This window comes from Cynocephalus volans, chromosome 10 (assembly GCF_027409185.1).
Source record: "Cynocephalus volans isolate mCynVol1 chromosome 10, mCynVol1.pri, whole genome shotgun sequence".
NCBI classification, from domain to species: Eukaryota; Metazoa; Chordata; class Mammalia; order Dermoptera; family Cynocephalidae; genus Cynocephalus; species Cynocephalus volans.
Window position 1 is genome coordinate 117,469,280 of NC_084469.1, and position 25,786 is coordinate 117,495,065.

Here is a 25,786-nt window from a genome sequence, read left to right on the forward strand (position 1 = left end):
GGACAGGAGTGAGAATAAGTGGGGTAGAAAGTTACAGGGGGGAGGGGGCAGACCAGAAGTCATGGGGCAAATGAATGCATAGTGCTTTGGAAAGGGGGAGCCGAGGCCAAGGGAGAGGGAGACACGTTGGCTTTTACTGAACTGGGGAAACAAACCTGTTGGATCTCAGCAGTGATACCTTGAACTTGAAAAACAGGGAAGGAAGTGTGACCAAGACTGCCCTTTCTCTCCCCCTCCCCCACCACCCACTGCCTCTAGCCATGGAGGGACAGACCCAAGAAAGTAGAGGCCTTCCAGAGAAGCCCCTCCCTGCTTCCACCCCCAGTTTGTCTTCTCTGGGTGCCGTCTTCATCCTCCTGAAGTCCGCACTGGGGGCTGGCTTGCTCAACTTTCCCTGGGCCTTCTACAAGGCGGGCGGGGTGGTCCCCGCCTTGCTCGTGGAACTGGTGAGTCTGCAGGAAGCATGTCAGGGGGCCTCCTGGGGCAGGTAGGAGATCACTGTGGCTTTTCTGGGTGGGACCCTCAGCATTGTTTCTGCAGGGCTGTGTTTCTCATAAACTATACCTTGGGGATTTTTTCTATCCCACTCAGCCAGTGATGGGAGATGATAATCCCACTGTAGCCCTGGGTGGAGAACACCCTCCACGGTTGCTGGTCAGGGCTGATGGGTAGCTGGGCATGCAGAGTTGGGGGCACTGCAGCAGGGAGGAGCTGTCTCTGAGCGTCCTGCCTGCCGAGTCTTCTTGACTGCTGGTCTCAGCTTGATAACTAGAGCTGAAATCCGACATGCAGATGGTGACTGATACAGGCTGTACCTCCTAGCTGGGCCAGGCCTCGCATAGTGTCAGAGGTGTTCAGCCTGCATCCCATCCAAAGTCCTGAGGCTGAGCATCCCTAGAGGAGAAGAGCGACTAATGAGCGAAGCTTCATTTAATTTTCTGATTCTTTCCCTGGGGCCGGCAGGAACGAGGGTATTTTGTGGTAAGCTCTTTGACGGGGCATTATCTCAAATGTGTTTTATGGCAGCCAGCTGATAATGGCCGAGTTCTAATGGTTTGTGGGACACAGGGCCCTTCACATACCTCTGAAAACTACCAGTGCCCGCTCTGTGCAGTGTCTGGTATAACCCACGCCACCCGTGGTGGTGGCTGAGCACCTGCTCTCTGCCTCGTGTTGGATGAATAAGGGACAGTGTGGTCCCTGTCCTCATGAAGCTTTGTCCTAATGGGAAGTCAGACAAGGGTTCATGACTTAGTAGATGGGGCTGGGGCTCAGGGCAGCCAGAAGGGCTGTGAGGCAGAGAGATGTGGGTCCTGCTCCTTAAACTTTATGCGTAGGAACTCCTCTGGGGCTAAATGGTAGACACAAAGAGACATGGGCCGGTCTTCACGGAGCCTAGAGTCTGGTGGGTGAAAGAGACGTTGGGGAGCCCCACCATATTGTATAGTTGCAGGTGTCTGTTTCCTGTGGCTGCTATAACAAATTACCACAAAATAGAGGGCTTAAAACAACAGAAATGCATTTTCACAGTTCTGGAGGCCAGAAGTCTGAAATCAGGTGTCCGCAGGCTACTCTCCCTCTGAAGACTCTCCCAGCGTCTGGTGGCCCCAGGCATTCCTTGGTTTGTTGCCGCATCACTCCAGTCTGCCTCCTGCTCTCTGTCTCTGTAAGCACACTTGTCATTGGACTTAGGGCTCATCAGGATGATCCAAGATGACCTCATATCGAGATCCGTAATTACATCGGCAAAGACCCATTTTCATTTAACTACGTGTTCGTGATTGACATCTGCGAAAACTTTTCAATAAGTCACATTCACAGGTTCTGGGGTTTAGGATGTGGAATAAACAACTTGTGATCTAGTCATACAATAGACTGTCACTCAGCAAAAACAGGAATAAAGTTCGGATGCACACATTACAGATGAATTTCACACACATTATGCTGACTACAAGAAGCCAGGTATGCAAGTATATATGAGTGGAAAAATATTAGATCAGTGGTTTCTTCTGGGGATGAGGTGGAGGCAGAAATTGACAGGGAAGGGGCCTGTGCCGACTGTCCAGGGGTGTAGGATGTTCTGTCTGCTGATGGAGACTTGTGGTGCACATGTCGTGTGTTGTACCTCTTCCAGTGATACACGATCCTGTGCATTTCATTATATGCAAATTTTAACCCACAGGAGAGAAAAGAACTATAAACAACCATCAAGCTCTCATGAAGGATAAGTGTGCCCGAGTCTTCAGCGGGTAGTATACTGATATCTGCAACTTGCTTCCAAATGCTCCCCAAAGTTAAGGTGGAGGGTAGCTGCACAGAGGCGTGGGCAGCGGATGAGATGTAATCAAGCAAGTGCAGCAGCCTGTGTGTGGCAGACCCGAGGGGCGGTGGCTACAGGGGTGTTCACTGTAAAATTCTTTCAGCTCTCCTGTGTATCTGAAAATTGTTCACAATAAATGTTAGGAAGAATGTTTAAACTGAAGTAGAGGGAGGCTGGAGAGTAAGGACCGTTTCCTGAGCACTGCTGCATGCCGAGCGCTGAGCCAGCATGCCCCACACTGCAGTCCTGGAGGGCAGGCAGTGCCGTCCCCATCGTATAGATGGAAAAACAGAGGTTGATGGTCTGGTTTGCCTCGTGCTATGCTGCAGGAGAGTAGCAGTTAGAATCTGAACCCAGCTCCACCTGCTCCACCTCGGGTTCCTAACTACCATGCTTGCTGCCTCCCTACCCACAGCGCAGGTGATTTTAGGACAGTAATTTAAACCCTCGGGGTTTCTGATGTCTTATTTGTCCCACTGGGGCAGAATGGAATTAGAATCCCAGATTCACAGACTTGGAGCCAGAGCAGCTGCCAGACTCCACCTGCTCCGCTGCTCTGATTTCAGGGCAGGAGAGGGGCTGGTGGCACATCTGGTGCTGACCCCCAGACTGTCAGCAGCCCTGGCCTCTGCAGACGAGAGGCCACGCGCAGGGCTATGGGCATGCCCCAGCACCACGGTCCTGCCCCGCAGGTCTCCTTGGTCTTCCTGGTCAGCGGGCTGGTTATCCTGGGCTATGCCGCCTCTGTCAGCAGCCAGACCACTTACCAGGGCGTTGTCGGAGGGCTCTGTGGCCCCACTATCGGGAAGCTGTGCGAGGCCTGCTTCATCGTCAACCTGCTCATGATCTCCGTGGCCTTCCTCAGGGTGATCGGGGACCAGCTGGAGAAGCGTAAGTACCTTCACTGGAATTGGGGTGGCCCAGGGTGTGGAGCTTGTAATGGCTCCTGGGTCCCCCAGTTGAGTAGGATATAAGGCAGCGGCCTGGACCCTGGGGGGACAGCAGAGGTGGAGGCCACACCCGAGCCCGTATCATGGTGGGGAAGGGAGACTAGGAATTGACAGCCACCAGCACGATGAGAGTGGTGGAGCATACAGAGACCATGGCCACAGCTGGGACATGTAGGGGAGACACCCATTTCACAGATGAGGAAATGGGGCTACCGGCAAGAAGCCCCTATTGGGAAAGAACCAGTAAAACCTTTAATTGTGGGATGGCTAAGACTCTCGGCCCCCACTGTGACTTGCCCTCCAAGAACTGCCTTAGCTGTGTCTTACCAGCTTTGATACTAGTGTGTTCCATTTTCATTCCATCCAAAATATTTGCAGATTTTTGCTATGGTTTCTTCTTTGACTCGGGGATGTTTAGAATTGTGTTAATTTTAAATTGTTTGGAGTTTTCTAGATCCCTGTATGGTTTCTACCTTAATGGCATCATGGCAACATAGTCTGTATAATTTCAATCCTTTGAAATCTGTTGAGACTTGCTCTGTGGCCCAGCACGTGGTCAGTCTTGGCAAGCATTCTATGTGCCCTTAAAGGATGTGTATCCTGCAGTTGTTGGTGCAGTGTGCTAGGAGTGTCCTGTTGGTCAAGGTGATCGACAGCTTTGTTCAGATCTTCCACAGCAGCCTTACTGATTTTTTTTTTTTTTTTTTTTTGGTCTAGTGAGCCTATCAATTTCTAAGAGAAAGGTATTAAAAGCTCCAGCTGTGATTGCAGATTTGACTATTTCTCCCTTTTATTTATTTATTTTTTTGGAGGGGGCAGCTCTCTGGTATGGGGATCCAAACCCATGACCTTGGTGTTACAAGGCTGTGCTCTAACCAGCTGAGCTAACTGGCCAGCCCAGATTTGACTATTTCTCCCTTTAATTCTGTCAGTCTCTCCGTAATGGTTTTTCAAGCTATGTGATTAGGTATATCCTTTTATTATCATGACTTATTCCTCTTCATCTCTGACATTAAATCCAACTTCTCTGTTACTAATATAGCCGCTCCAGCTTCCTTAAGATTAGTACTTGTATGATTCTCTTTCCCCTTCTTTTACTTTTGACCTAACTGGCTTGGGATTTTAAAATGCATTTCTCATAGACAGCAAATAGTTTGGGTCTTGCTTTTTTTCCATCTTGACGATCTCAGCCTTTTAGTTGGAATGTTTAGACTTTTAATTGGAATGTAATGATTTGTGGGGGTGGATTTAGGGTACCATTTTGCTATTTGTTTATTCTCTACATCTCTTGACCTATAAATGAAAAGGCCCCTGGCTGTGGGATGTTAAAATGAAAGGCTACCATGTCTTGGGAAACACTATTTTATACCAAAAAGCACCAAAGTTGGTTTATGTGAACCTCCTGGTGGGTAAATGGGCATAAAAACACCCTGCCTGCCCATGGCAGGTAGCGTTCACCTCAAGTTTCAACTCAAGTGAATTGGTAATGTTGCTGTGTTGAGAAGGATTCTGAGGCTCAGTAGTAGAGCACCCTGACTAGTTAAGAGTACTGATTAGGTTATGAGCCACCCCAGTTCTGGGTAGATTGACGGGATGGAGAGAGCATTGCTTGTGTGTTTCTGGTTAGGTATTTGGGGAGGTGCCTTTCTGTAGGCAAGCCCAGGCTCCTGGGAGGGGTGTGATAGAGATTGAGGAATTGGGAGGAGTCACTGCATGAGTTAGGTATAAATGACCACATGTCGTTGGCGCTGAGGACCTCAGGGAATGTCCTGGAACTTTTGGGTTTAGGAAGGAGCTGGTATAGTCCTGATGTCAGAGCTTGGGTTTCCTGGCTGCAGGCGACCCAGATGGATAAGGGCTTGTTACCCCATCCTATGACACGTGGAGGCCTAAAACCCACCAAGATCTCTGTGCACCTTCGGGCAGGCACTTGCGTTCTCTCGGTCTCTGCCCAGAACACCTGCCCGGCCCTCCTCACATGGACACTGCTATTTCACAACCCAGCTGTGGAGCTCTCCCCTTGTGTCATTTCAGTAGAAACAAGCTACTCTCAAGAGGCATTTATTTCTTTGCATGGCTGGCTTGGTTGAGTGTTTGATGAGAATGGAGAATCGTTTATACAGAGCAGTGCAAACAACCCCAGGCCGGCCAGGACCCAGCTCTCACTTCTCGGCCCCCTTCCCCTCCACTGGGACTGTGGAGCACTTCACCCGGCATAGTTCCTGCTTCCTCATCTTGTCGACTCCCCTGTACGCCCCCTTCCCCTCTGTGCTGCCTCTTGTATCAACTCCAAAGTATCCATCTTATTGTGGCAGAATAAAAATGGTCCAAATTCTTTGGTTCTCCTTCCACTGAGCAGTTGGTGGGGTCTGTATTCCCTGCCCCCGAATCAGCCGGGCTCTGGAACGGCTTTGTCCAGCAGGGTGTGGTGGAGGATGCTGTGCCAGTTCCATACCTGGCCTTTAAGAGAACAAGCAGCTTCTGCCTTCGTCTCTGGGAGCCCTCAGCTACCATGGAAGAAGTTGGACTAGCCGGCTGAGGGGCCCACGTGGAGAGACTCGAGACTGCAGGGAGGGCCCAGGCATCCCCACCAGGCACAAGTTGTGGGGTGGAGCTGTCGAGGGCCATCCGGACCAGCCTCGCTGGCAGCCAGACCCCCCCCCTCCCCACCAGTGACCTCAGCTGATCCCACGTGGAGCAGGATTGGCCAGCTCAGCCCTGCCCTAATTCTTCCCTACAATTCACGACATTGATAAAGCAGTGGTTCTGAGCCACTGGGTTTTGGGGTAGTTTATTGCACAGCAACCACAGAGAACAGTTCACACTGGCATCGTGGCCAAAATCCCACTCTGGGCCCTGGAATCTAAGTGCCATGGGACAGATGGTTTGCCCATTGGTTGCTGGCTCGAGGAAGGAGCTTGGTGAATGTTTGTTGAATGAATTTGTTTGGCAACATTAATTCCTTTGTGGGGGTGCACGACTGGTCCCCTTCTCACTTGTCACCTCATCCCTAGCCTCGTGGGGCTGACTTAGTGCCTATGTCCAACTCCACCCAGGGTGCGAGGACCAGGCAGGGACCCTGTGACTGCATTGTGCTCTGTGGCTCAGCTCCTTCCCTGTCTCCACCAGTGCGGGACTTCCTCCTGCCCAGCACCCCGCCAGCCCCGCAGCCCTGGTACGCAGACCCGCGCTTCACCCTGCCCCTGCTCTGCGTGCTGGTCATCCTGCCGCTGTCCTGTCCACGGGAGATCGCCTTCCAGAAACACACGAGGTACAGGGCTGCCCATGCTTCCCAGCCCCACCTTTGTGTCAGGGTTTCTGCCCGTCGGGAGTGGGATGAGCTGCCAGGATTGGCCTTCCCATTGGGAGAAGGGGAAAAAATAACAAATTACACAAGAAATATGTACCCATGGTATAAAATATAGATAAAAAAAATTTTGCCTGTAACAACATCACGTGCTGCTCATGTTTTGTTATTTGTTACAGACTCTATGCGCGCCCATGCACACACGTGCACAGCAGCACACTGGCACGGAGAGGGACGCACACACACCCTTTTTTTCATTTTGTGGCCCAAAGCTTTCTGTATACTTTTGAGACAATAAAGCCTGGCAGCGGTGTCCACGCAAGTTTGCCGCAGTCTTTTCTATGTTGTGTATGAGCAGACTTCTCACCTTGGAAATGGCAGGCGGCAAACCCAGGGCCTCCCCCATTGTCCCCAGCCTGTCAAGGCTCTCATGTCACATCTAGCCCAGCTGGGGGTCCTCCTCCCCCTGCGGTGTGGCCAACTACGATAGTGTCCTGACCTAGATGCCAAATCTGAGCAGTTGGCAGGCTTCTGTGGGTGAGAGGAAAGTTATTGGAGTCATCACCCCCAAGGGTGCCAGGCACCATCAGGACGTGGATGCACCTGACCTAGGATCTGAGAGCAGCCTGTCTGAAATGACCTTGCTGCCACTGCCCCCATTGTACAGATGAGGAGACTGAGGCTCAGGTGGCGAGGGCAGAGCTGGAGTTCAGACCAGCTGTGTGTGTCCCTGTGTCCCCCACTGCGAGGCACCTGACGCTAACCCTGCCTGTGTACTAGCATCCTAGGGACCCTGGCCGCCTGCTACCTGGCCCTGGTCATCACGGTGCAGTACTACCTCTGGCCCCAGGGCCTCGTTCACAAGCCCCTTCCTTCACCGAGGTGAGTCTGAGGGAGCGGCTTTTGATGGCTTCTGGGGGAGGCCCGGGGGGAGGCCATGAGAGGGCCCTCAGAGGTGGAATGGCTTGCTGCAGAGCCCTGGCCCCTTCCTGTGAAGTCTTTCCTATGTCTGATGTGATCAGACCGCGGGAAGGCGCCTTCCTTCTTCAGGACAGATGGGCCACTGCTAGTGATATCCATGTACAGGACACTAAAGCACTAAAAGCCACACCAGCCTGGCTGCTGGGCTATTGCAGACGCATCTCCACAGCATGGAGGCAGCAGAACCTGGCAGCCAGAGGCAGATGCAGTGCAGAGGGAGCAGCCAGGGGACCACCATGGCCAGGCCAGCCCGAGCGAGGGCAGAGAGTGGGGTGAGGGTGTCACGCAGGGACTGAAGACGCGTGAGGACTTTGGCTTTGGGCAGGCTGGGAAACACCACAGCCTCTCGAGCACAGCAGAGGTGGGATAGGAATTTGTTTTCAAAAGGATTCCTCTGGCTGTAGTGGTCTGCCGAGTCAGGGGCAGAAACAAGGAGACCAGGGGAGCTTGCCCAGACCCGCTGTCTCGGACTGTGGTGGTTTGAGAGGTGGCCATGAGAAGTGGGCAGACTCTGATGCATGTGAAGTCAGACTGGGGATGGCAGGGCCAGCTCTGGGGTACGTGACCTGTGCAGTAGCCTGGCCTATGCTGGGTTTAACACCATGCTGCTGCCGTCGTGACATTCTTAATCATTGACAAACAAGGGGCCCTGTGTGTTCATCTTGCACTGGGCCCTGCCAATCACATGGCCTGTCCTGGCCGATGGGTTGGAAGCGGAGAGTGAAAGAGAGGAGTCAAGGCAACTCCAGGCTCATGGCCCGAGTGACTGGAAGGAGTGAGAAGGCTGAGGGGCGGGTGTCAGAGAGGGGTCAGGCAAGACACACTGAGCTGCAGACAGATCGCAGGCATGTAATAGTCTGTCGGGAAGCTGGTCAGATCTGTGTCTGCAGGTCAGGAAGAGAGGTCTAGGTGAGAGGGAGAAATGTGATTGATGTTGGCTAGAGATGGCACTTTAGGCCACCAACCCTGAGGCCTGTCCTCCAAGCTGTGGTACTCCAGCACTGGGAGGTTGGGGAGGTGAGTAGGAGCTGGCAAGATGGAGAAGGGTGGTGAGTTGGGGGGCATGAGAGTCCCAGTATCACTGTAACAAATGACCATGGCCTGGTTGACCTCAAAACATCAGACATTTCTCTCTCGGTTCTGGAGGCTCCAAGTCCAAAATCAAGATGTCACGGGGCCACACTTCCTCCAAAGGCTCTAGGGGAAGCTCCTTCCTACCTCTCGGCTTCCGACGGTGCCAACAGTGCTTGTGTTCCTGTCCTTGCCCCCGTCCTCACATGACGCTTGCCCTGTGGGTCTGTTTTCTCTTCCTCTAAGGGCACCAGTCATTGGATTCACCAGTCATGACCTCATCATAATCTAGCTAATTATATCTACAAAGACCCTATTTCCAAACAAGGTTACATTCTGAGGTTCTGAGTGGAAATGAGTTTGGGGGACACTATTCAACCTAGCATAGGGGATATTAGAGATCAGGTCCCAGAGGTCAGTGAGTAAACTTCATGGAGGTTGAGGGATCCGCCACAGCTGCTGCTCGGGCTCACGCAGGCCCGCTGCACCCCGAGCACTGGAGCTGGCCCTGGGGATCGTTGGTGAAGTTAAGAGCTATGTCAGGAGAGGGACGGAAGCCTAATCTAAGGTGGGCTCGGGTCAAGAGAAGAGACGGCAGAGACAGGCAGCTCTCCTGGGGAGGGGGCGGGCACGAGCAGAGGCTGAAGGCGGGGGGTCAGTGGGGGCAGAGGTCACAGCATGTTTTTGTGCTGATGGGGATAATCCAGTAGAGAAGAAAAAAACCCGATGCCCGGGGAGCATGCCAGGTCTGCTGCTGATTTGCATCCTCAGGATGGCGAGAGGGGAGAGCCTGCACCTTGGCAGAGGCATAGGCCTGAGGCTGGGGCTCAGGCTTCTCGTCCATATGAATGGGAGGGACAGTGTGTGGGCCCAGAGCCTGGCAGGTGGGCAGATGGAGTAGAGGAAACATGGGCATGTTTGTTTGTTTGTTTCTGATTGTGACTAGAAAGCCAGCTGCCCCCTGACAGTGCCATCAAGGAGAGTCAGTGCAGGTGGCTGAGGGTGTTGGGGTCTGTACCCCGAGTTGGAGTCAGCTAGAGCAGAATGGGAGACACCAGTGTCCCAGCTTCCTGTGGCTGCTGTAATGAGTGACCCCACACTTAGTGGCTTAAAACAACGCAAACATATTCTTTTGCAGTTCTGGAGGTCAGGAGTCCAACACGGGTCTCCCTGGCCTCAAACCGGGGAGTCCTCAGGGCTGTGTTTCTTCTGGAGGCTGCAGGGGAGCATCTCCTCCCTTGCCTATTCCAGCTTTTAGAGGCCGCCTGCATTCCTTGGCTCACAGCCCTTCTTCCTTCTTCAGGGCCAGCCGCATTGCATGTCCCTTAGTCACAGCTCCCTCTGACACTGCCAGGAGAGGTTCTCTGATTTCAAGGACTTGGGTGATTACACTGGGCTCACCTGGATAACCCAAGGTCGTCTCTCTTTCTCAAAGTCCTTAACCACATCTGCAAAGTCCCTTTTGCCCCATAAGGTAACATATTCACAGGCTCCTGGGATTGGGACTTGGACCTCTTTGAAGGCCATTATTATGCCACAGCTAAGAAATGCTGGCTCGGCAGGGGGTGCTGTTTATATCGCACTCTGCTGTATGTCCCCTGTAGGTGCCAGAGGCTGGCGTGTAGATGTGCTTGTCGAAGGAAGCTGGGCACCCCCCTGGGGACCACTGAGAGGGCTTAAGGTCCTGCCCTGTGCCCACCTCTGTCCTCTCAGGTGGCTTATGCTATTTGGGATCAATACCTAAGCATAGGGAACAGGCAGCCCAGGAGGGAAGTTGGGGGCTCCTTCTAGCCATTGCCCTGCCCACATTCTGCCCATGTGGAGAATGTCATGTTACCAAATGTCAGCCAAGGCGTATTTAGAAAGTGCAGCATTTCACAAGCATCCTTTTCTATCCCCAAAACCCTGGTCATGGACACAGTATTTAGAAATGTATCTCACCGCCATGCTCAGTTACATTTGCCTGTATCATTTAAAATTCATCTTCTCAAGTTGAAGGTTGTCTTAAGTCTTTTTTAATAAACACCTGTTCTTGTCTATTTACAGTCCTTCCTCCTGGACCTCTGTGTTTAGTGTCTTCCCCACCATCTGCTTTGGATTTCAGGTAATTTTAGCATCCGTGTTGAAGACTGGCATTTTCAGAGGCTGTGGGTGACTCCTGCTGCATTGGGAGGGCTTGGCCTCCCTGTCAGGGAGAAGTTTGAGGACGTTTTCTAGGGTGAGATGGGCTCTCAGCCCATGGGCCGTCTTCTGGAGACTGCAAGGAGGTTGGTGCCTGGGCTCAGGGAGGGGTGAATTGCCACTGAACTTGGGAGCCTGGCCTCCCACCAACTGCCATCAGCAGCACCATGTTTATTGGGTCTGGGGCAGAGTGGGGGCATCTGGGACCTACCCGTCTCTGCAGAATCCTCACAGGACTGTCACATGCCTGCAGACCTGGAGCGTCCCTTACTCTAACCAGAGAACACCTTTTTTTTTTTTTTTTTTTTTTTGTCTTTTTCGTGACCGGCACTCAGCCAGTGAGTGCACCGGCCATTCCTATATAGGATCCGAACCCGCGGCGGGAGCGTCGCCGCGCTGCCAGCGCAGCACACTACCGAGTGCGCCACGGGCTCGGCCCAGAGAACACCTTTATACAGGTGGATTCTGCCCCAGGGGCCTTGGAGAGGAAAGATCCCACCTCACCAGGCTAATGGGCTGGAGGCGCTGGAAGGTGTACGAGTGGCTGAGTGGCAGGAGGTGAGGGGCAGAATATACAGAATTGTAATAGGATGTCATGGACAGGGTTCTGTGTGTGGAATCCCAACAGATGGGCAGAGTCAGAGATGCCCACTAAAGGTGGTGGTGTCTAACAGGAATCTTGAAGAGCATGTGGGAGGTGGCCAGGTGACGGGGAGGGCATTCCAGGTAAGAGAGGACAGCACAGGTGAGCCATGGTACCAGGAGCGTTTGGAAACCTGCAGAGGGCTCGGCATGTGGGTGCTACACGCAGTGCTGGGGGGAGACTGGGGGCCTGGGCTCAGCTCCCTGCCTTCCGGCTGATGGGTTCTCCAGCTCTCTTAGCAGGTGGCAGCTGACACCGATCTTTCACTTCTGTTTCTGGGAAGATTAGCTTCTATCCTAAAAACAACCACTTACCTGCCACCACCACCAAAACCGTCCGAAAGTAAAACCAAGCTCACAGGGTGGATTTGCCCAGGACTTAAAACAGTATCTCAGCTTTGTAGCCTTTGAGTGTTTTTCTTCCCTTATCCATCACCTAGCTCCTGTTTCTGTTCTTTCTCTTGCATTCTCTTTGAGAGCCATTTTGGGAAAAGATCCTGAAGCTTTTCCATTTGTCTTCCCCATAAACGATTCGCGCACCGCCTCCGGGGCTGAGCAAGCAGCTTGCCAGCACGTCTCATATTTCTTCTTGCACAGCCAATATTTTGAAAGATCTAAAGAGCTGATTTTGCTGTCAACTGCTGGTTTGGATTTAGTTTAACAACCCCCTCGTGCCCAAACACCATATGGCTTGGCAGACTCGGCGGGGCCGTGTTCCCAGTGCTCACGGCCTGCCCCTCTCCCTGGCCTCGGCTCCTCATCCAGCTCTCTTAGCAACCGAGGCCAGGGCGGCCGTTTCCAGGGACACGGGATGCCGTGATGGGCAGCTGGGAAGGACATGAATTCACGGGTGGGGGCCAGGGCTCAGGCCAGAGGCAGGGGGCAGCCAGAAATTGGTGGCAGGGGGCAGCAAATGGAGGAAGGTGGTAGGAATGGGGCGAGGGCTTGGGGCAAGGCTGGAGGGGTTGAGAGGAAGGGAGTCACCTATTGTCATCAGGAACTCTGACTTGATTCAAAAACACCATCCCTCCCCCAGACTCATCTGACAATAGGGCACCCCTCCCCCAAGCCTGTACAGAGTTGGTGAGGGGGCCTCAGGGGAGCATGGGGTCCACTCCCAGCCACCATGGCCACACCGGGACTTCTGGGTTTTGTGTGTTTCTTTAAACAGCTTTGCTGAGATCACACACCATGCAGTGTGTCCTTCTAAAGTGTACAAGTCAGCAGTTTTCAGTATCTCCACAGACATGTGCAGCCGTCACCACAGTCAATTCCAGAACCTTTTCACACCCCCAAAAGAAACCCTGTCCCCATTAGCAGTCGCTTCCCATTCCCCCTGCCCCAGCTCCTGGCAGCCGCTCATCTGCTTCCTGTCTCCACAAATGTGCCTGGAAGGGACGCTTCATATAAATGGAGTCACATAATATGTGGCCTTTTGTGACTGGCTTCTTCACTGAGCATGTTTTCGAGGTTCCTCCGCATCGGAGCATGTATCAGTACCTCGTTTGTTCTCATGGCTGAGTGGCAGGCCACATGTGACCTGCTGCACTTGGCGTGTGTGCTTGTTGTGCCTTGATGGACGTCTGGGTTGTTCCCACTCTGCGGCTCTCGTGTCGTCTTCCCTTGTTCTGCCCTCCATCACTGAGCGACCACAGAGCTTGCACCTCCCAGCCGCCCCCCAGCCTCCCCCCAGCCGCTGTCCCTGCAGAGCAGCCGCGCCTCCGAGAGGGGGCTTTATTCCTTATAAAACCAGTAGAAACCCCCACGGGAGTCGTGGAGGAAACAGGAAGAAAGGAAGTCACCTTCCTGCCACCAAACTGCCTGGCCCCACTGAGCGTCTTCTCCCTGCCATCAGGCTCAGCTGAGCCCTAGTACACAGAGCCGTGGTTCTGGGTCCCCCACTGCGGATCATCATCTGTGGTCTTCTTCAAGCAGAGCCTGTGACGGGGCTGGTGACAGGGTGCTGGTGTCTGTTTGGGAGCAGGAGAGGTGAGCTGGGGTAGGAGCATTAGAGAGGTCACTGTGTGGGCACCGGGGCTCCAGGTGCGCGCTCCATCCTGAGAGGTGTGCAGGATGCGCCCAGCAGTGCTGCAGGAGTGTGGGGGTGGGGGAGTATCCATGGAGTTCCCCTGCCAGTTGCTGGAGGGTCCCTGAGGCCAGCGGGCTCCTGCAGGTCAGCCCCAGGCAGACAGCAGAGAGCGCAGTGCCCTGAGGCTGCTTTGTCAGTGGAGGCATGTCTCAGCTCATCCTGGGCCAGAACCAGGAGGGGTGAGGCGGAGCCACCCCTGCCTCCAGAGCGTGTGCTCCATGGGGGCGCTGTGAGGGGCTTGTTTATGTGGCACCCCCGAACAGCACTGAGCAGGACTCGATGAGCACTTGAGAGGCAGAGAGCTGGGGTTGGATGGAGGAAGGCCTGTGGTTGCCAGTGGGTTCAAGGGACAGATAAACGAGTAACCCTGGAGTGTCCATTCAGCCATGCACCAGCCTCCCTTCCTGGTCCGAGCTCAGAGTTCCAAACAGGGCAGCCATGGTCCTTGCCGTCCGTCATGTAGTTGACATTAGATGCTGAACGAGCAAGCCCAAATGTGCTCATGTGGGGACAGAGAGGACTTTGGCTTGTTAGGGAGGGCTTTCCTGAAGGATGAGCATGTGCAAAGGCCCTGAGGCAGCGAAGAGGGACCCTGGTGGTCTGAGCTCAGAGAGGGAGTGGAGCCTGGGGACAGAAGGGAGGGAGACATCAGCATGTTTGGTTTTGAACAGATGTGAGCAACTTCTCCATCCTGGCAGCATGTCAGGGTCCCCTTGACTGCTAGTGAAACACCAGTGCCCAGGACCTACCCATATAAAGGAAATCCACATCCAGGTGGGCTCTTGACATTGGCTGTATACATTTCACGTTTAAAATTTGTATGACTATGTAATGTATTACTGTAAAGTATGTGATAAGGATGTGTGCTCCCATGTGTCATTGGCAACCCCCTGGGAGGCCCTGTCGTGACCTTTTCCAGTCAGTGGTACCCACCCCACCCCAACCACTATCCTGCCTTCTATTACCATAGTGCAGGGGTTCTCAGCAGGAGGACTGTGCCCCCCAGGGGACCTTTGACCATGTCTGCAGATGTTGGGGGTTGTCACAACTGGGGAGCAGGTGCTGTTACTGTCATCTAGTGGGAAGATGCCAGAAATGCTACACAATGTCCTCCAGTGCATGGGACAGCCCCTCCATGAGGAACTATCCTACCCCAGATGTCAGCAGTGCGAGGTTGAAGAGCATGGCTGTGGATTTGTCTGTCTTGGGACCTGACCTCACATCAGTGGAAACATTCTCTGTCGTCTGGCTTCTTTTTTTTCAGTGTTGTGTCTGTGAGGCTCTTCCAGCTGAGGTGCGAGGTGCATGTTGGTTCTTTTCAGCCCTTTGTGATATTTCATGTACGAGTGTCCTGCGATTTACAGTCCTCTACTGCTGGTGACATGTGGGTGTTTCCCATCTCTTGGACACCAATGTTTTTAAATCCCCCCAGGGAGTCTAACACCCGCTGGCCCAGGTCCCACTGAGCCAGCCCTCTGTCTTCCAGTGTCATGAAGCGGCCGTCTCCATCTACTGCAGCATGCACAACCAGCGCCTCTCCCACTGGGCCCTGGTCTCGGTGCTGTCCCTGCTGGCCTGCTGCCTTGTCTACTCGCTGACAGGTAGGGGCCCTGCCTGCCAGGTGAGGCCTCACCTGGGACGCCCCAGAAGTTGGGGGGGAGTGGCATAGAAACGGGAGAAACAACGAGTATTTTAGAGAGTTTGCCATGTGCTGGGCGCAGTGCCCAGCATTTCGGGTGCTTTTGCTCATTTAATCCTTAGCACCCCACAGGCAAGGGCCCCGTTTCTTAAATGAGGAAACTGAGGCTCAGGGGCTTCCATGGCTCACCTGAGTCCTCACAGCTAGACGTGCAAACACCCTTGTAGCCTTGATGGACTGGGGTGCTCACAGACTATGCAGTAGAGGATCTTCAAAGTTGACAAAATTGTGGCTCAGAGGGCAGCTGTGACAGGCCTGAGGTCACACAGCATGTCTGTGGCACAGACCCAGGGCACGGCCTGACTTCTGGTCTCCCCTTTGCTCCAGCCCAGAGGCTCTTTCACCCACCTAGTGGAGCCCTGGATTTAGAAAGCGCTCAGGCAGCAGCAAATCTGTCGGGCAGCCCTGGACTCCCATGGTTACCCAAGACAATTGCTGGGTGACCTTTTCCCAAGCAGGGGAGGTCCCGTCAGAGAGCCGTGACTCAGTGATTGAGCGTCACCTCCAGATGGCCCCAGGGCCAGGGCCAGCAGGATCATGGGTCCTCTCAGAAAGTGCCACAGCTTTTGGCCAAAAGTGAGCCTCAGGACAAGCTGATTACCCAGGGTGGGGAGAGCAGTGTTGTGTTGGGGCAAGGGGACTGGCTCTCTGGTCCTGGTCCTGCCATAACCAGCTGTGTGATTCTGGACAGTCATTGACGCCCTGCGTCTTGATTTTCCCCTCCTGGAAAGTGGGTGCATGGCCAGCTGCTTTCTTTAGCTGTTGTCAGAGTGGGATGGCCAGGGCATTGGGAGTGTGTTTATATATTTCAAAGTGCTATGTGCTTCTAGTCAATACACTCTCTACAAATAGGCACGAGCTCTGTGGATGACACGAAAGGACCAGGCAGGCTTGTCTGCAGGAGTTTGAGTCAGTGGAGCAGAGCAACATGTAGGCTTGGGACAGGAAAGCCTTGGGAAATGGCAGAATGGAGAGCCCTCCCAGAACCTTCTGTCAGCTCCTAAGGAAAACCTCAGGGTGGTAAAGCTGGCGCTGTCAGTGTGTTGCAGGGGCTGGGGGTGCATCTTCCCAATCAACTCTCCCTGGCTTCCATCCTCTGTTGCCCCCAGGGGTTTATGGCTTCCTGACCTTTGGGACTGAAGTTTCTGCCGACGTCTTGATGTCTTACCCGGGTAACGATGTGGTTGTCATCGTTGCCCGGGTCCTCTTTGCTGTCTCCATCGTGACTGTCTATCCCATCGTGCTCTTCCTGGGGAGGTGAGGCCTGGCTCGGTGGAGACACTGTTGAACACGGTGCACTGGCATGTGTCGTCATTCAGTGTGTGCCGAGCCTGTGCTAGTGCGTGTTGTGGGATGTCATCCCCCTTGCACAGAGGAGGAACCAGAGCCACAGGGAATTTAGGTAGTTTGCCCAAAGTTGCCCAGCTAACAAGTGTTAGAGCCGGGACTGGAACCCAAGCCCACCCTGCTGCCCCTGTCGGCTGCCTGATGGTGGCAGAATGGCTGAGGGTTGGTGAGGTCCCCTGGTGTGGAATAGGAGCCCCGCCAGGTGTGGGGAACACGGGAGGACTCGGGCGCCTGGCGGCAGGTGCTGGCTGGAGCCCCTGCCTGTGGCGGGTGTGGCCTCCAGGTCGGTGATGCAGGATTGCTGGAGGAGGGGCTGCTGGGGAGCCTGGGCGCTGTCTGACCCCTCGGGGCCGTGGGTCCGGATGCCGCTGACCATCCTGTGGGTCACTGTGACACTCACCCTGGCCCTGCTCGTGCCCGACCTGAGCGAGATCATCGGTGTCATCGGCAGTATCAGCTCCTTCTTCATCTTCATCTTCCCGGGTGAGTCTCCTGCTCTCCAGGCTTTCGCAGCTCACCTGTGCAGCCACTCCCTGTGCTGCAGGACAAGGTCCTGGAAGCTGGGAGCCCTGCGGCGAGAGGTTTGGGCCCCATGGATGTGCCCTGGTCACTGAACCAGGGACAGGCCGAGGCTTTAATAGCTTCCCTCCTTCAACATCTCAGCGGCCCGGTGGATGCACTTGATGAAAGTACCTTTATCATCCCACCCCGCAGATGAGAAGACTGAGGCCCAGAGACCCACTCCTGGGGGTGCAGTGGTGTGTAGCAGGGCTGAGTGTTAACCCTGCTGCCTCCCGCTGTAGAATTTTATTTTATTTAAAAAATACAGGGTGGATGAGTATGTGAAACTCACATGGCTGAAGACGCACAGGGCGCGCTGGGAAAGTCTCCCTCCCACCCACCGGGCATTGCAGGTGCACGCCCCTTCTGCCCTGGATGGTTTCTTATGAAGCCTTCCCAGTGTTAGCGAGCAATGGAGAGAGGTTCCCGTCAAAACAGCCCAAGCATGTTACCCCAGACAGGAAACCCAGCAAGGCCAAGGCCAGAGGGACGCTTCCAGAGGAAGGAGGAGCATTGGAGGGCTGACTGGTGCTCAGAACAGAAACCCCAGACCCACAGGGGCAGTCTGGGGGTCCACACACAGTAGGTGCCCAGCACACAGTGGCACTCAGCACACAGTAGGTTCCCAGCACACAGTAGATGCCTGGCACACGGTGGGCACTCGGCACAGAGTAGGTGCCCAGTACATGGTGGGCACTTGGCACACAGTAGGTGTTCCACCAGTGCATGCTCCATGAGTGGACCCTACAATTCTGCCATGAGAGGAACCACGTCGAGCAGACGTTGAACTCGGGCGACCCTTATCCCCATGTCCCTGATGCCCAACCCAGCCCCTATATCAAACAGGTGAGAGGTAGGAGCCTGTTAGTATGGAGGCTTTTAAAGTTTTCTCCCAAACTTCAATGAGGAAATGAAACATTATTCAGGGGCCCAGGTAAGTGGGCAGTGATGGCGTCATCAGTAGCCTGCTGGTCCCCACTCTGTCCCTGGTTCTGAGCAGGATGGTCAGATCGCTCCTCGCCTAGCCTCCCCTGGTCTGGAGCTGCCCGGGTCCAGTGTGGCTGCATGTCCTGGACAGTGCCTTTTAGCTCCAACTATTTCCTGTGCTGGAAAGGACCGCCTAGGACAGGTTTGGGATGGGAGACGGTTCCATGGGAGCTTTGGGCAGAGCTGCCTGGCTTTGAATCCCAGTAGACCTATTTTTAAAAAAGAAGGAAAAGAAAGGAGAAGGAAGCAATCGTGCTGCCAGTGGTTGAACACTGCCCAGATGTCAGGCACCGATTTGCACCTGTCCTCACAGGAACCCTGCTGGAGAGGGCGTGTCATTGTGGTCACCCAAAAAACTGAGGCTCAGAGAAGCCAGTGTGTTGCCAGACCTCTGGCCAAGTGGCTGAGCTCAGGTTCCAGCTCCATCCTTCTAGCTCTCAAGCTGGCCCTTAACCCCTGCACCATGCCGCCTCGCCAGGAAGGGACTCAGCCAGTGTAGCCACCTTTGGGCATTGAGGACTTCTTGGTGTTGACAGGGTTCACGGGAGCTTTCGTGGCTTTAGGTGTGGTCACGAAGAGATGGGGGTGACCCCGTGTCTTCTTTGCAGGTTTGTGCCTCATCTGTGCTGTGGATGTCGAGCCCATAGGACCAAGACTCAAGTAAGTGTCCCCACGATGAGGGTGGCAACTTTGGTGCACCCAGGGGACCAGAGTGAGGATGCCACAGGGGACTGTGGAGATCTTGTCCATCTTCTCATCCTGGAGATGAGAAACCTGCAGGCCATGGGGGAAGGACTTCATCTTTCTGGGGAGGGCACCCGAGCCAGCATTCTTCCGCCTGTGGGTGGCTGTCCCTTCTGCTCTGAGGGTCTGTGGTTGGGACTAATGTGGATTTGGGCTCTCCCTAGCCTCTGGAGGCCCCCAGTGCATCCTCCCCCTCCCTCGCTACCCAGCTCAGACCCAGGCAGGTCCTATGGAGGCCCCATGGCTAGCTGGACACCAGGGCCACACTGCCCACTGTCAGGTCCTTGCTGGGTGCCTCCTCTGTGCAGGGCACCATGCTGGCCCCTTTACACTCTGGTCTTCCTCCATACTCGGTGTCTCCACCCTACACACCAGGAGGATGATCAGGCCAGTAAGGACAGAGCTGGATCAGGCCCAGTAGATCTGAGGCCCCAGCATACCTCCCTCCCTGCTCTGTGCCACTGGCTAGACAAGAGATTGGGGTCACCCTTCACTCAACACATGTCTCTCAGGGTGCCCTCCCTATCTTGGCCAGCCTGTGCGTCAGATGGGACTGAGACCTGTGCTTTGCCATCCAGCAGCTGACCCCGCTGAAAAGGGAACTGTGTGCATGGATTGAGGCCTGTGTGACTCTTATTCCCGTTCTGCAGATGTGAAAACCAGGCCGAAACAGGGATAGGGAGGCTGTCTTCAGAAAGTTTGTGGAAAGATTCGTATTATCTTTTGATTACATTTTTCCAGAAACTTTTTGAAGTACCCTTGTATTAGTTTCCCAGGGCTGCTGTAAAAATTACCACAAACTGGGGGGCTTAAAGCAACAGAAATGTATTTTCTCTCAGTTCCAGAGGCCAGAGTCTGAGATCAAGGCATGGGCAGGGCCGTGTTCTCTGAAGGCCCTCCTGGCTCTGGTAGGCCCAGGTGTCCCTTGGCTTGTGGCCGCATCACTACAATCTCTGCCTTTGTGTCTGAAATCTCCTTCTGATAAGGAACCTGTCATTAGATTTAGAGCCCACCCTAAATCTAGGATGATCTTATCTCAGGATCTTTCACTTAAATACATCTGCAAATACCGTTTTCCAAATCAGGTCACACTCACAGGCCCCAGGCAGACATGAATTTCAGGGGCCACCATTCAGCCCACTACAGATGCTCTTAAGTTACAGCAGTCATGGACTTGGGTTCCAGCTGCAGGCCTGATCCCTGTATCCCCTGTTCCTCCAGCCCCATTGAGCCCAAGCTTGGTTTTTTCCAAAGGAGCAGGCTTGGCTTGGTTCCCTTCTGGATTGAGAGCAGTTTTTCTGGATTCTCTAAACCTGATTTGGGCTTAGAACTGGCCCCTGATGGTCTGCCCCCGCCCCCCCCCCCAGTGCTTCCTTCCCTGGGGCACTCTTTGAAGCCTCAGGGCTTTTGTTTTGTCCCTGATCCAAGCTCACAACAGCTTTTACTGATGAGCTTTCAAGATATTTTTATCTAGGTCCTTCTGATCCATCACAGCTGTAGCCACAGCCATGGCCACCTCATTTTCCCCTTCATGTCAAAGGACATTCATGGCTCGGAGCAGCCGCTGGGATGTTGCTTGGTTAGAGACTCCCCTTCCATGACAACGGATACTTTTGGCCTTTGTTAATGGGGCCAGAAGTGTCCCTGGTGGCCCTGTCATTTTGTGGGAATCTTATTATCATGCTAGTCTCATTGTCTGCCCCCATCTCTGGTCACATTCTGAAGCCATCCCAACCTCTGTTTCCTCCACGCTCGTCCCAATTATGTGACTTAGAGCTTTCAGCAACTCCCTCACTTTCAGGGGTCTCAGCAGACACTGGGGAGCAGAATGGCAGGGGGTTTAAAACTAGTGTCTGCCCTCCCCCATTTCTTTTTCTTTGATAAAATATTGGGGAGGAATGAGGTGACGAAATAATAGATGGAGTGAGAGAGTTTGTTTTTTTAATTGCCTGTGTACTTTATCATGTCTCAGAAGCCCACCCCGAGAAGTACAGGAGAATACTCTGAATTATTTCCAAACCGATGACTTTACCAGGCTTTTAAATGGGCTTGGCTTGTCTGTGCAAGAATCTAGCAAAGCTCATGCTTATGTGAATTTATTGAATTGGCAGGTGCTGCTTGGAGGTCTGGGGAGTGGTCTCTGTGCTGGTTGGCACCTTCATCTTTGGGCAGAGCATGGTGGCGGCTGTCCTGCAGCTGTTCTGAGGGCCCCAGGCAGGAAGGGGCCTGTGCCTGCAGCCGTGACACCAATGGAACTTCTTTTCTTCATAAACATGCGGAGAAACTGACCCTTTCTGCCTTCTCGGACTGCTCGTTTGGGCTTGGCTAATTCAAAGGGTTTCTTGTGCAAAAGTGAGGAGTGGGTTTTACTAGGTTCCTGTGGCTGCAGCGACAAATGACCACAGACTAGTAGCTTAAAACAATAGAAATGTATCACTTCACAGTTCTGGAGGCCAAAGACCGAATTCAAAGTGTCAACAGGGCCACGCTTCCCCTCTAGGCTCCAGGGGAGACTCCTTCCCATCTCTCCAGCTCTGGTGCTGCCAGCAACCTTTGTGTCTTTGGCTTGTAGATATTGTACTCCAGTCTCTGCCTCTGTCACTGCGTGGCCTCCTCCCTGTGCATCTCTGTGTCCAAATTTCCCTTTTTTTACAAAGACACCAGACAGTCCATTGGGGCCCACCCTAATTCAGTATCGTCTTATCTTAACTTGGTTGCATCTCAATTACTTAGGATCTGCAAAGATCCAGTTTCCAAATAAGGTCACATTCACAGGTTCCAGGGGCTAGGACTTCAGCTTATCTTTCTTGGGGACACAACTCAACCCATAAAAGGGAGGTGGAGGCTGAGGCCCAGACAGCCCTGCTTTGGGGAGTGGGATCAAAGACATTGTTGGGGGATAGTGCACAGTGGATGGGAGGCCAGGAGGAGGGTCAAGGTGGTCCTCTGGCCAGGGCATGGGAAATGCCAAAATCGTGCCCTTGACCAGGAGATGCCCAAGAAGATGCGTGTCCAGAACAGGCCACACAACTGTGCACTTGGCCCATGCTCAATGGGGTGGGGCGGAGGGACCCAAGGAGAGCTCCCTTTCCCTTGCACCAACTGGACCTGAAAAGCCTGGAAGCCAAGTGAACTATTCGCTCTGTAGTTCCCACCTGACCCCACCCCAATTCTGGGCAAGGAGTCACTGCAGTAGAGGAAGAGAGAGGACAAAGGGTCTGTCTCAGGGCCTGGGTAAGGAAAAGGAGGTGAGGGGAAGAAGGGAGGCGGGCAGGGGGGTGGAGAGGTGGGGAAGGGCCCGGCTGTTCCCTGTCCACGTGTTCCCCAGCACCGACCCTGCACGGGGCATCGGGAACATCCTGATGTTGCTGGATTCGGGCCACTCTTCTCTGCCTCAGGTTGTCTTCCAACAAGCCAGTGGGTCCAGAGCCAGGAGGGAGGGACTGACATTCCAGGACACCTCCCTGGGGAGGCAGTGGGTCAGGCTCCTCCTGTGTGATGTAGCTACCATGTACATGACCGTGTGAGGGCGGTGGTGACAGGTCCACTTTTATTGTGTTTTCCAGCCTGTCCACATGCATGAATTTTTATTTTTATTTTATTATTTATTTATTTATTTATTATTTTTTTAAAAAGATGACCGGTAAGGGGATCTCAACCCTTGGCTTGGTGTTGTCAGCACCACGCTCAGCCAGTGAGCAAACCGGCCATCCCTATATAGGATCCGAACCTGTGGCCTTGGTGTTATCAGCACCGCACTCTACCGAGTGAGCCACAGGCCGGCCCACATGCATGAATTTTTAAAACTGAGATAGAATTCAGGTATCATAACATTCACCTGTTTAGAGTGTACAGCTCAGTGTTTTTTAGTATATTCCCAGAGCTGTGCAGCCACCGCCACTATCTAATGCTGGGACGCTTTCACCACCCGGGAGAGAAACTTCGTACCCATTTCTCCCTCCCCTGGCCACAGGCAGCCGGGAATCTACTTTCAGTCTCTTTGGGTTTGCCTGTTGTGGATATTCCCTGTCCTTTGTGTCTGGCCCCTATGACTTGCCATGATGTTTTCAGACGTGTCCATTTTACAGGAGAGGAAACCGAGGCTTGGGACCGTCAAGGCTGCTTGTCCTGTGAGGTACAGAGCTGGGATCGGAAACAATTTAGGGTTAAATTTCATCGTCCATTTCCTTTCTTTTCCTTCCTTTTCCCCTTCCTTCCCTCCTTCCCTCCCTCCCTCCCTTCCTTCCTTCTTTCCAGCTGGACCTTGGTGTTGTCAGCACCATGCTCTAACCAGTGAGAACCCAGCAGCCTCCGTTCTCTTTCCACTCCACACAGCGGTGGGGACTAGTGTGCAGGCCCTGGGGGCAGGGAGGAGCCCTCTGCACCACCGGTGGAAGGGAGAGGTGTGGCTGCAAGTACAGACTCTACCCTGTGAGGAGAACACTGAACCCTTCTCCAGGTCTTCTCTAACCAGCCTCACCATGACCTGCCACGCCCCATGTTCAGTGGCCATGGTGTCCTCCCAGGCAGGGCCTTGGGAACCAGGACATGTGCTGGGCAGAATTGCTTTAATGGTGTATTTATCATCCCAGAGCAGACAGTGAGTCATTCATTTATTATTTATACCCCGTCTGCTTCCTAGAAGGCTTTGCAGCACTGGCCAGGAAGGCTGGGGCTGTGATGGGACCATTCACAGTGTCCTGGAATAACAAAGCGTGGCAGGGTGAGGGTCATGCCATAAAAGGAGGCTGTGTACGAACTGGCTTTGGAGTTGGATATTGTTTTTTCTTTTTTAAAAGAAAATGTAATTTTACTAATATTATTTTTTACATTCTAGGATGTTGCAGAGCAGTTGGGAGGGAGGGGGAGAGGGGAAAGAGGAAGGAAATGGGATGGAAGAAAGAGGAAGGAGGGGGGGTGTGATTGAGGCCCTTGGCCCCCCACCACCCCAGCTCAGGAGAGACCAGGCTGCTTCCTGCAGCAGCTCGGTGGTCATCGCTGGGCTGGCTGTGCATGTCAGGGGGTGTGGCCGAGGCCCTCGTCCCCCACCCTTGGGACTGGTTGCAGGTGTTGGGGGGCATTGCTGAGGCCCCCAGCCCTCCCCGTTTCTGGCTTGGTAGCCCAGGAGACTTCTGGTCCTTCAAAGTGTTATAGGTGTCTTTTGTGAAATGAGACCTTTACTAGTTTATATCAAACTTTGTCTCTGGTTGCGGGTACTTTTTTTCTTCTTTCAGTTCTGTGTTGGATTATTTGCTATTCCTACCACTTAAACTCTGCGCTAGAACTAAACTTTGCTTATTTCTAAAACAGGGGAACTTCCTGTGAGGACCAGTACTTGAACTGTGTGGTTGAGCTAAATTGCTGCTTTGCTGCTGATTCACTAGGGAAGGCTTTTTGTGCAGCTCAGGTTTTAATGGTTTACTTTATAGGTACTTCCAGGTCTAGTGAAATCTGGTGGAGCTGGGTTGTGTAGAAACTCTGGTCTGGGCCTGAGTCTTTTCATCAAACTGCATCCCATGCAATTCTATATTCCTGACCAGTCTCCTCTGAGTGGTCCTATGCTGTTTGGGGGGCAGATTAGCTGTCCTTGCTGTGCCCCAGTGTTCCCCTGATGGGCCCATCTCCCCCACTGCCCGTGCTGCAAACACTTCCCATGGGATGGGTCATGCGCTGGTCCCTTGAGATGACTCAGCAGCCTCTGAGTGGCTCTCTTTTTTCAGTTGTTGTGGCTCCTTGCTCCTATGTGGGTACATGAGAACCCTATTAGTGGTCTTGCTGGCCTGGGGGCCACCAAGGCCCTCTTCTCCCCTGCCAACTCAGGGGAGTCGTACACTGTGCAACTTCATCCGAAGGGCACAGTTGCGGCTTTTGCCAGCTCTTGCTCCATGTGCTCAGCAGCTCCAGCCTGGAAGTGGCTGGGATTCGAAACAGTCAGAGGGGTTTTTTCTTTCTCTCATTGTGGCTTTGCCCACCTTCATGCACTCCATATGTCTCTCCTCCTCTTCCCCTGAGCTCTAGTGGCCCCAGCTTGGCTGTCGTTGCTTTTTCATAGTTGTAAATTGGTTGATTTGTGGGAGAGAGTGATGCTGGGGTGTCTATTCTGCCATCTATGGATATTGGTTTTGGACACTGGCTCTGCCACTTGCCATTTCAAAGCTTTGAAAAATGCATGCATCTTTTCTAAGAACTGGATTTCCTACCAGCAAAATGGAGCAGGCTTATTGTGTACAATGTGGGCTTATTGTGAGAATTAAAGGTGATAACGTATCTAGAGCAACTGGTAGGATACCTCACACACAATAAGGACCCAAGCAATGGTAGCTGTATTTCCAGAAAACCCAGGTTGAGATCTGCAGGGGAACACTGAGCTTCCTGGTGGTGAAGGGGAAAAGAGAAATACGAGGATGTGAGGTCTCACTCAAAAGCAGCAAACACACCAGGAGGGACGTGAACTAGCACTGAATGCTAAGAAGAGGCAAGGGCAGGGCTCTTTAAGGGGTGACTGAATACGCCACTGGGGACAAAGGTTTCCATCTCGATTCTGTGACAGGTACAGATGTGATCCTCACATGACTAGCTTTAAATTAACCATCATAATGCAAGGACGTGGCCTCATGCAGTCAGACAAACGCAGACTGTGCTGACACCCTCTGACATCTTACCCAATAAAGGAAGGTGGGAAGTGTCTTTTGGATTGTCCTGCTCAAATACTAAGTGGCTCCCTCAAGTTTTGGACAGCAGCTGGGTGAAGGAAGGGCTAAAAGTGGTGTCCTTGGGGCACCTCAGGGCCTCAAGCATGGGCTCTGGGTCTGGAAGATCTGAGTTGGCTCTGCCTGTCACTTACCAGCTGTGTGGGCTTGGCAGAGCCTGTCCCCTCTCTGAACAGGCCTGTGCTTGGGTTGCTAAC

General features: G+C 53.4%; 1 protein-coding gene across 1 annotated transcript; it reads left to right on the forward strand.

Moving 5' to 3' along the window:
- The first annotated feature begins 260 nt into the window (after positions 1-260).
- SLC38A8 (solute carrier family 38 member 8) lies at positions 261-21,084 on the forward strand. The gene is made up of 10 exons (XM_063108962.1): positions 261-446; positions 3,013-3,211; positions 6,400-6,541; positions 7,358-7,459; positions 10,676-10,733; positions 15,028-15,142; positions 16,350-16,497; positions 16,871-17,070; positions 18,744-18,795; positions 20,991-21,084. Exons 1-10 carry the CDS (start codon positions 261-263, stop codon positions 21,082-21,084), a joined length of 1,296 nt encoding a protein of 431 aa, XP_062965032.1.
- Positions 21,085-25,786: the final 4,702 nt, after the last annotated feature.

Bases quoted from the DNA above. Each gene is read 5' to 3' on its own strand.
- SLC38A8 (XM_063108962.1), top strand. From the start codon at position 261: ATGGAGGGACAGACCCAAGAAAGTAGAGGCCTTCCAGAGAAGCCCCTC. The intron at 3,212-6,399 runs GTAAGTACCTTC...TGTCTCCACCAG, and splicing joins CGGGGACCAGCTGGAGAAGC to TGCGGGACTTCCTCCTGCCC. The intron at 7,460-10,675 runs GTGAGTCTGAGG...GTCTATTTACAG, and splicing joins AAGCCCCTTCCTTCACCGAG to TCCTTCCTCCTGGACCTCTG.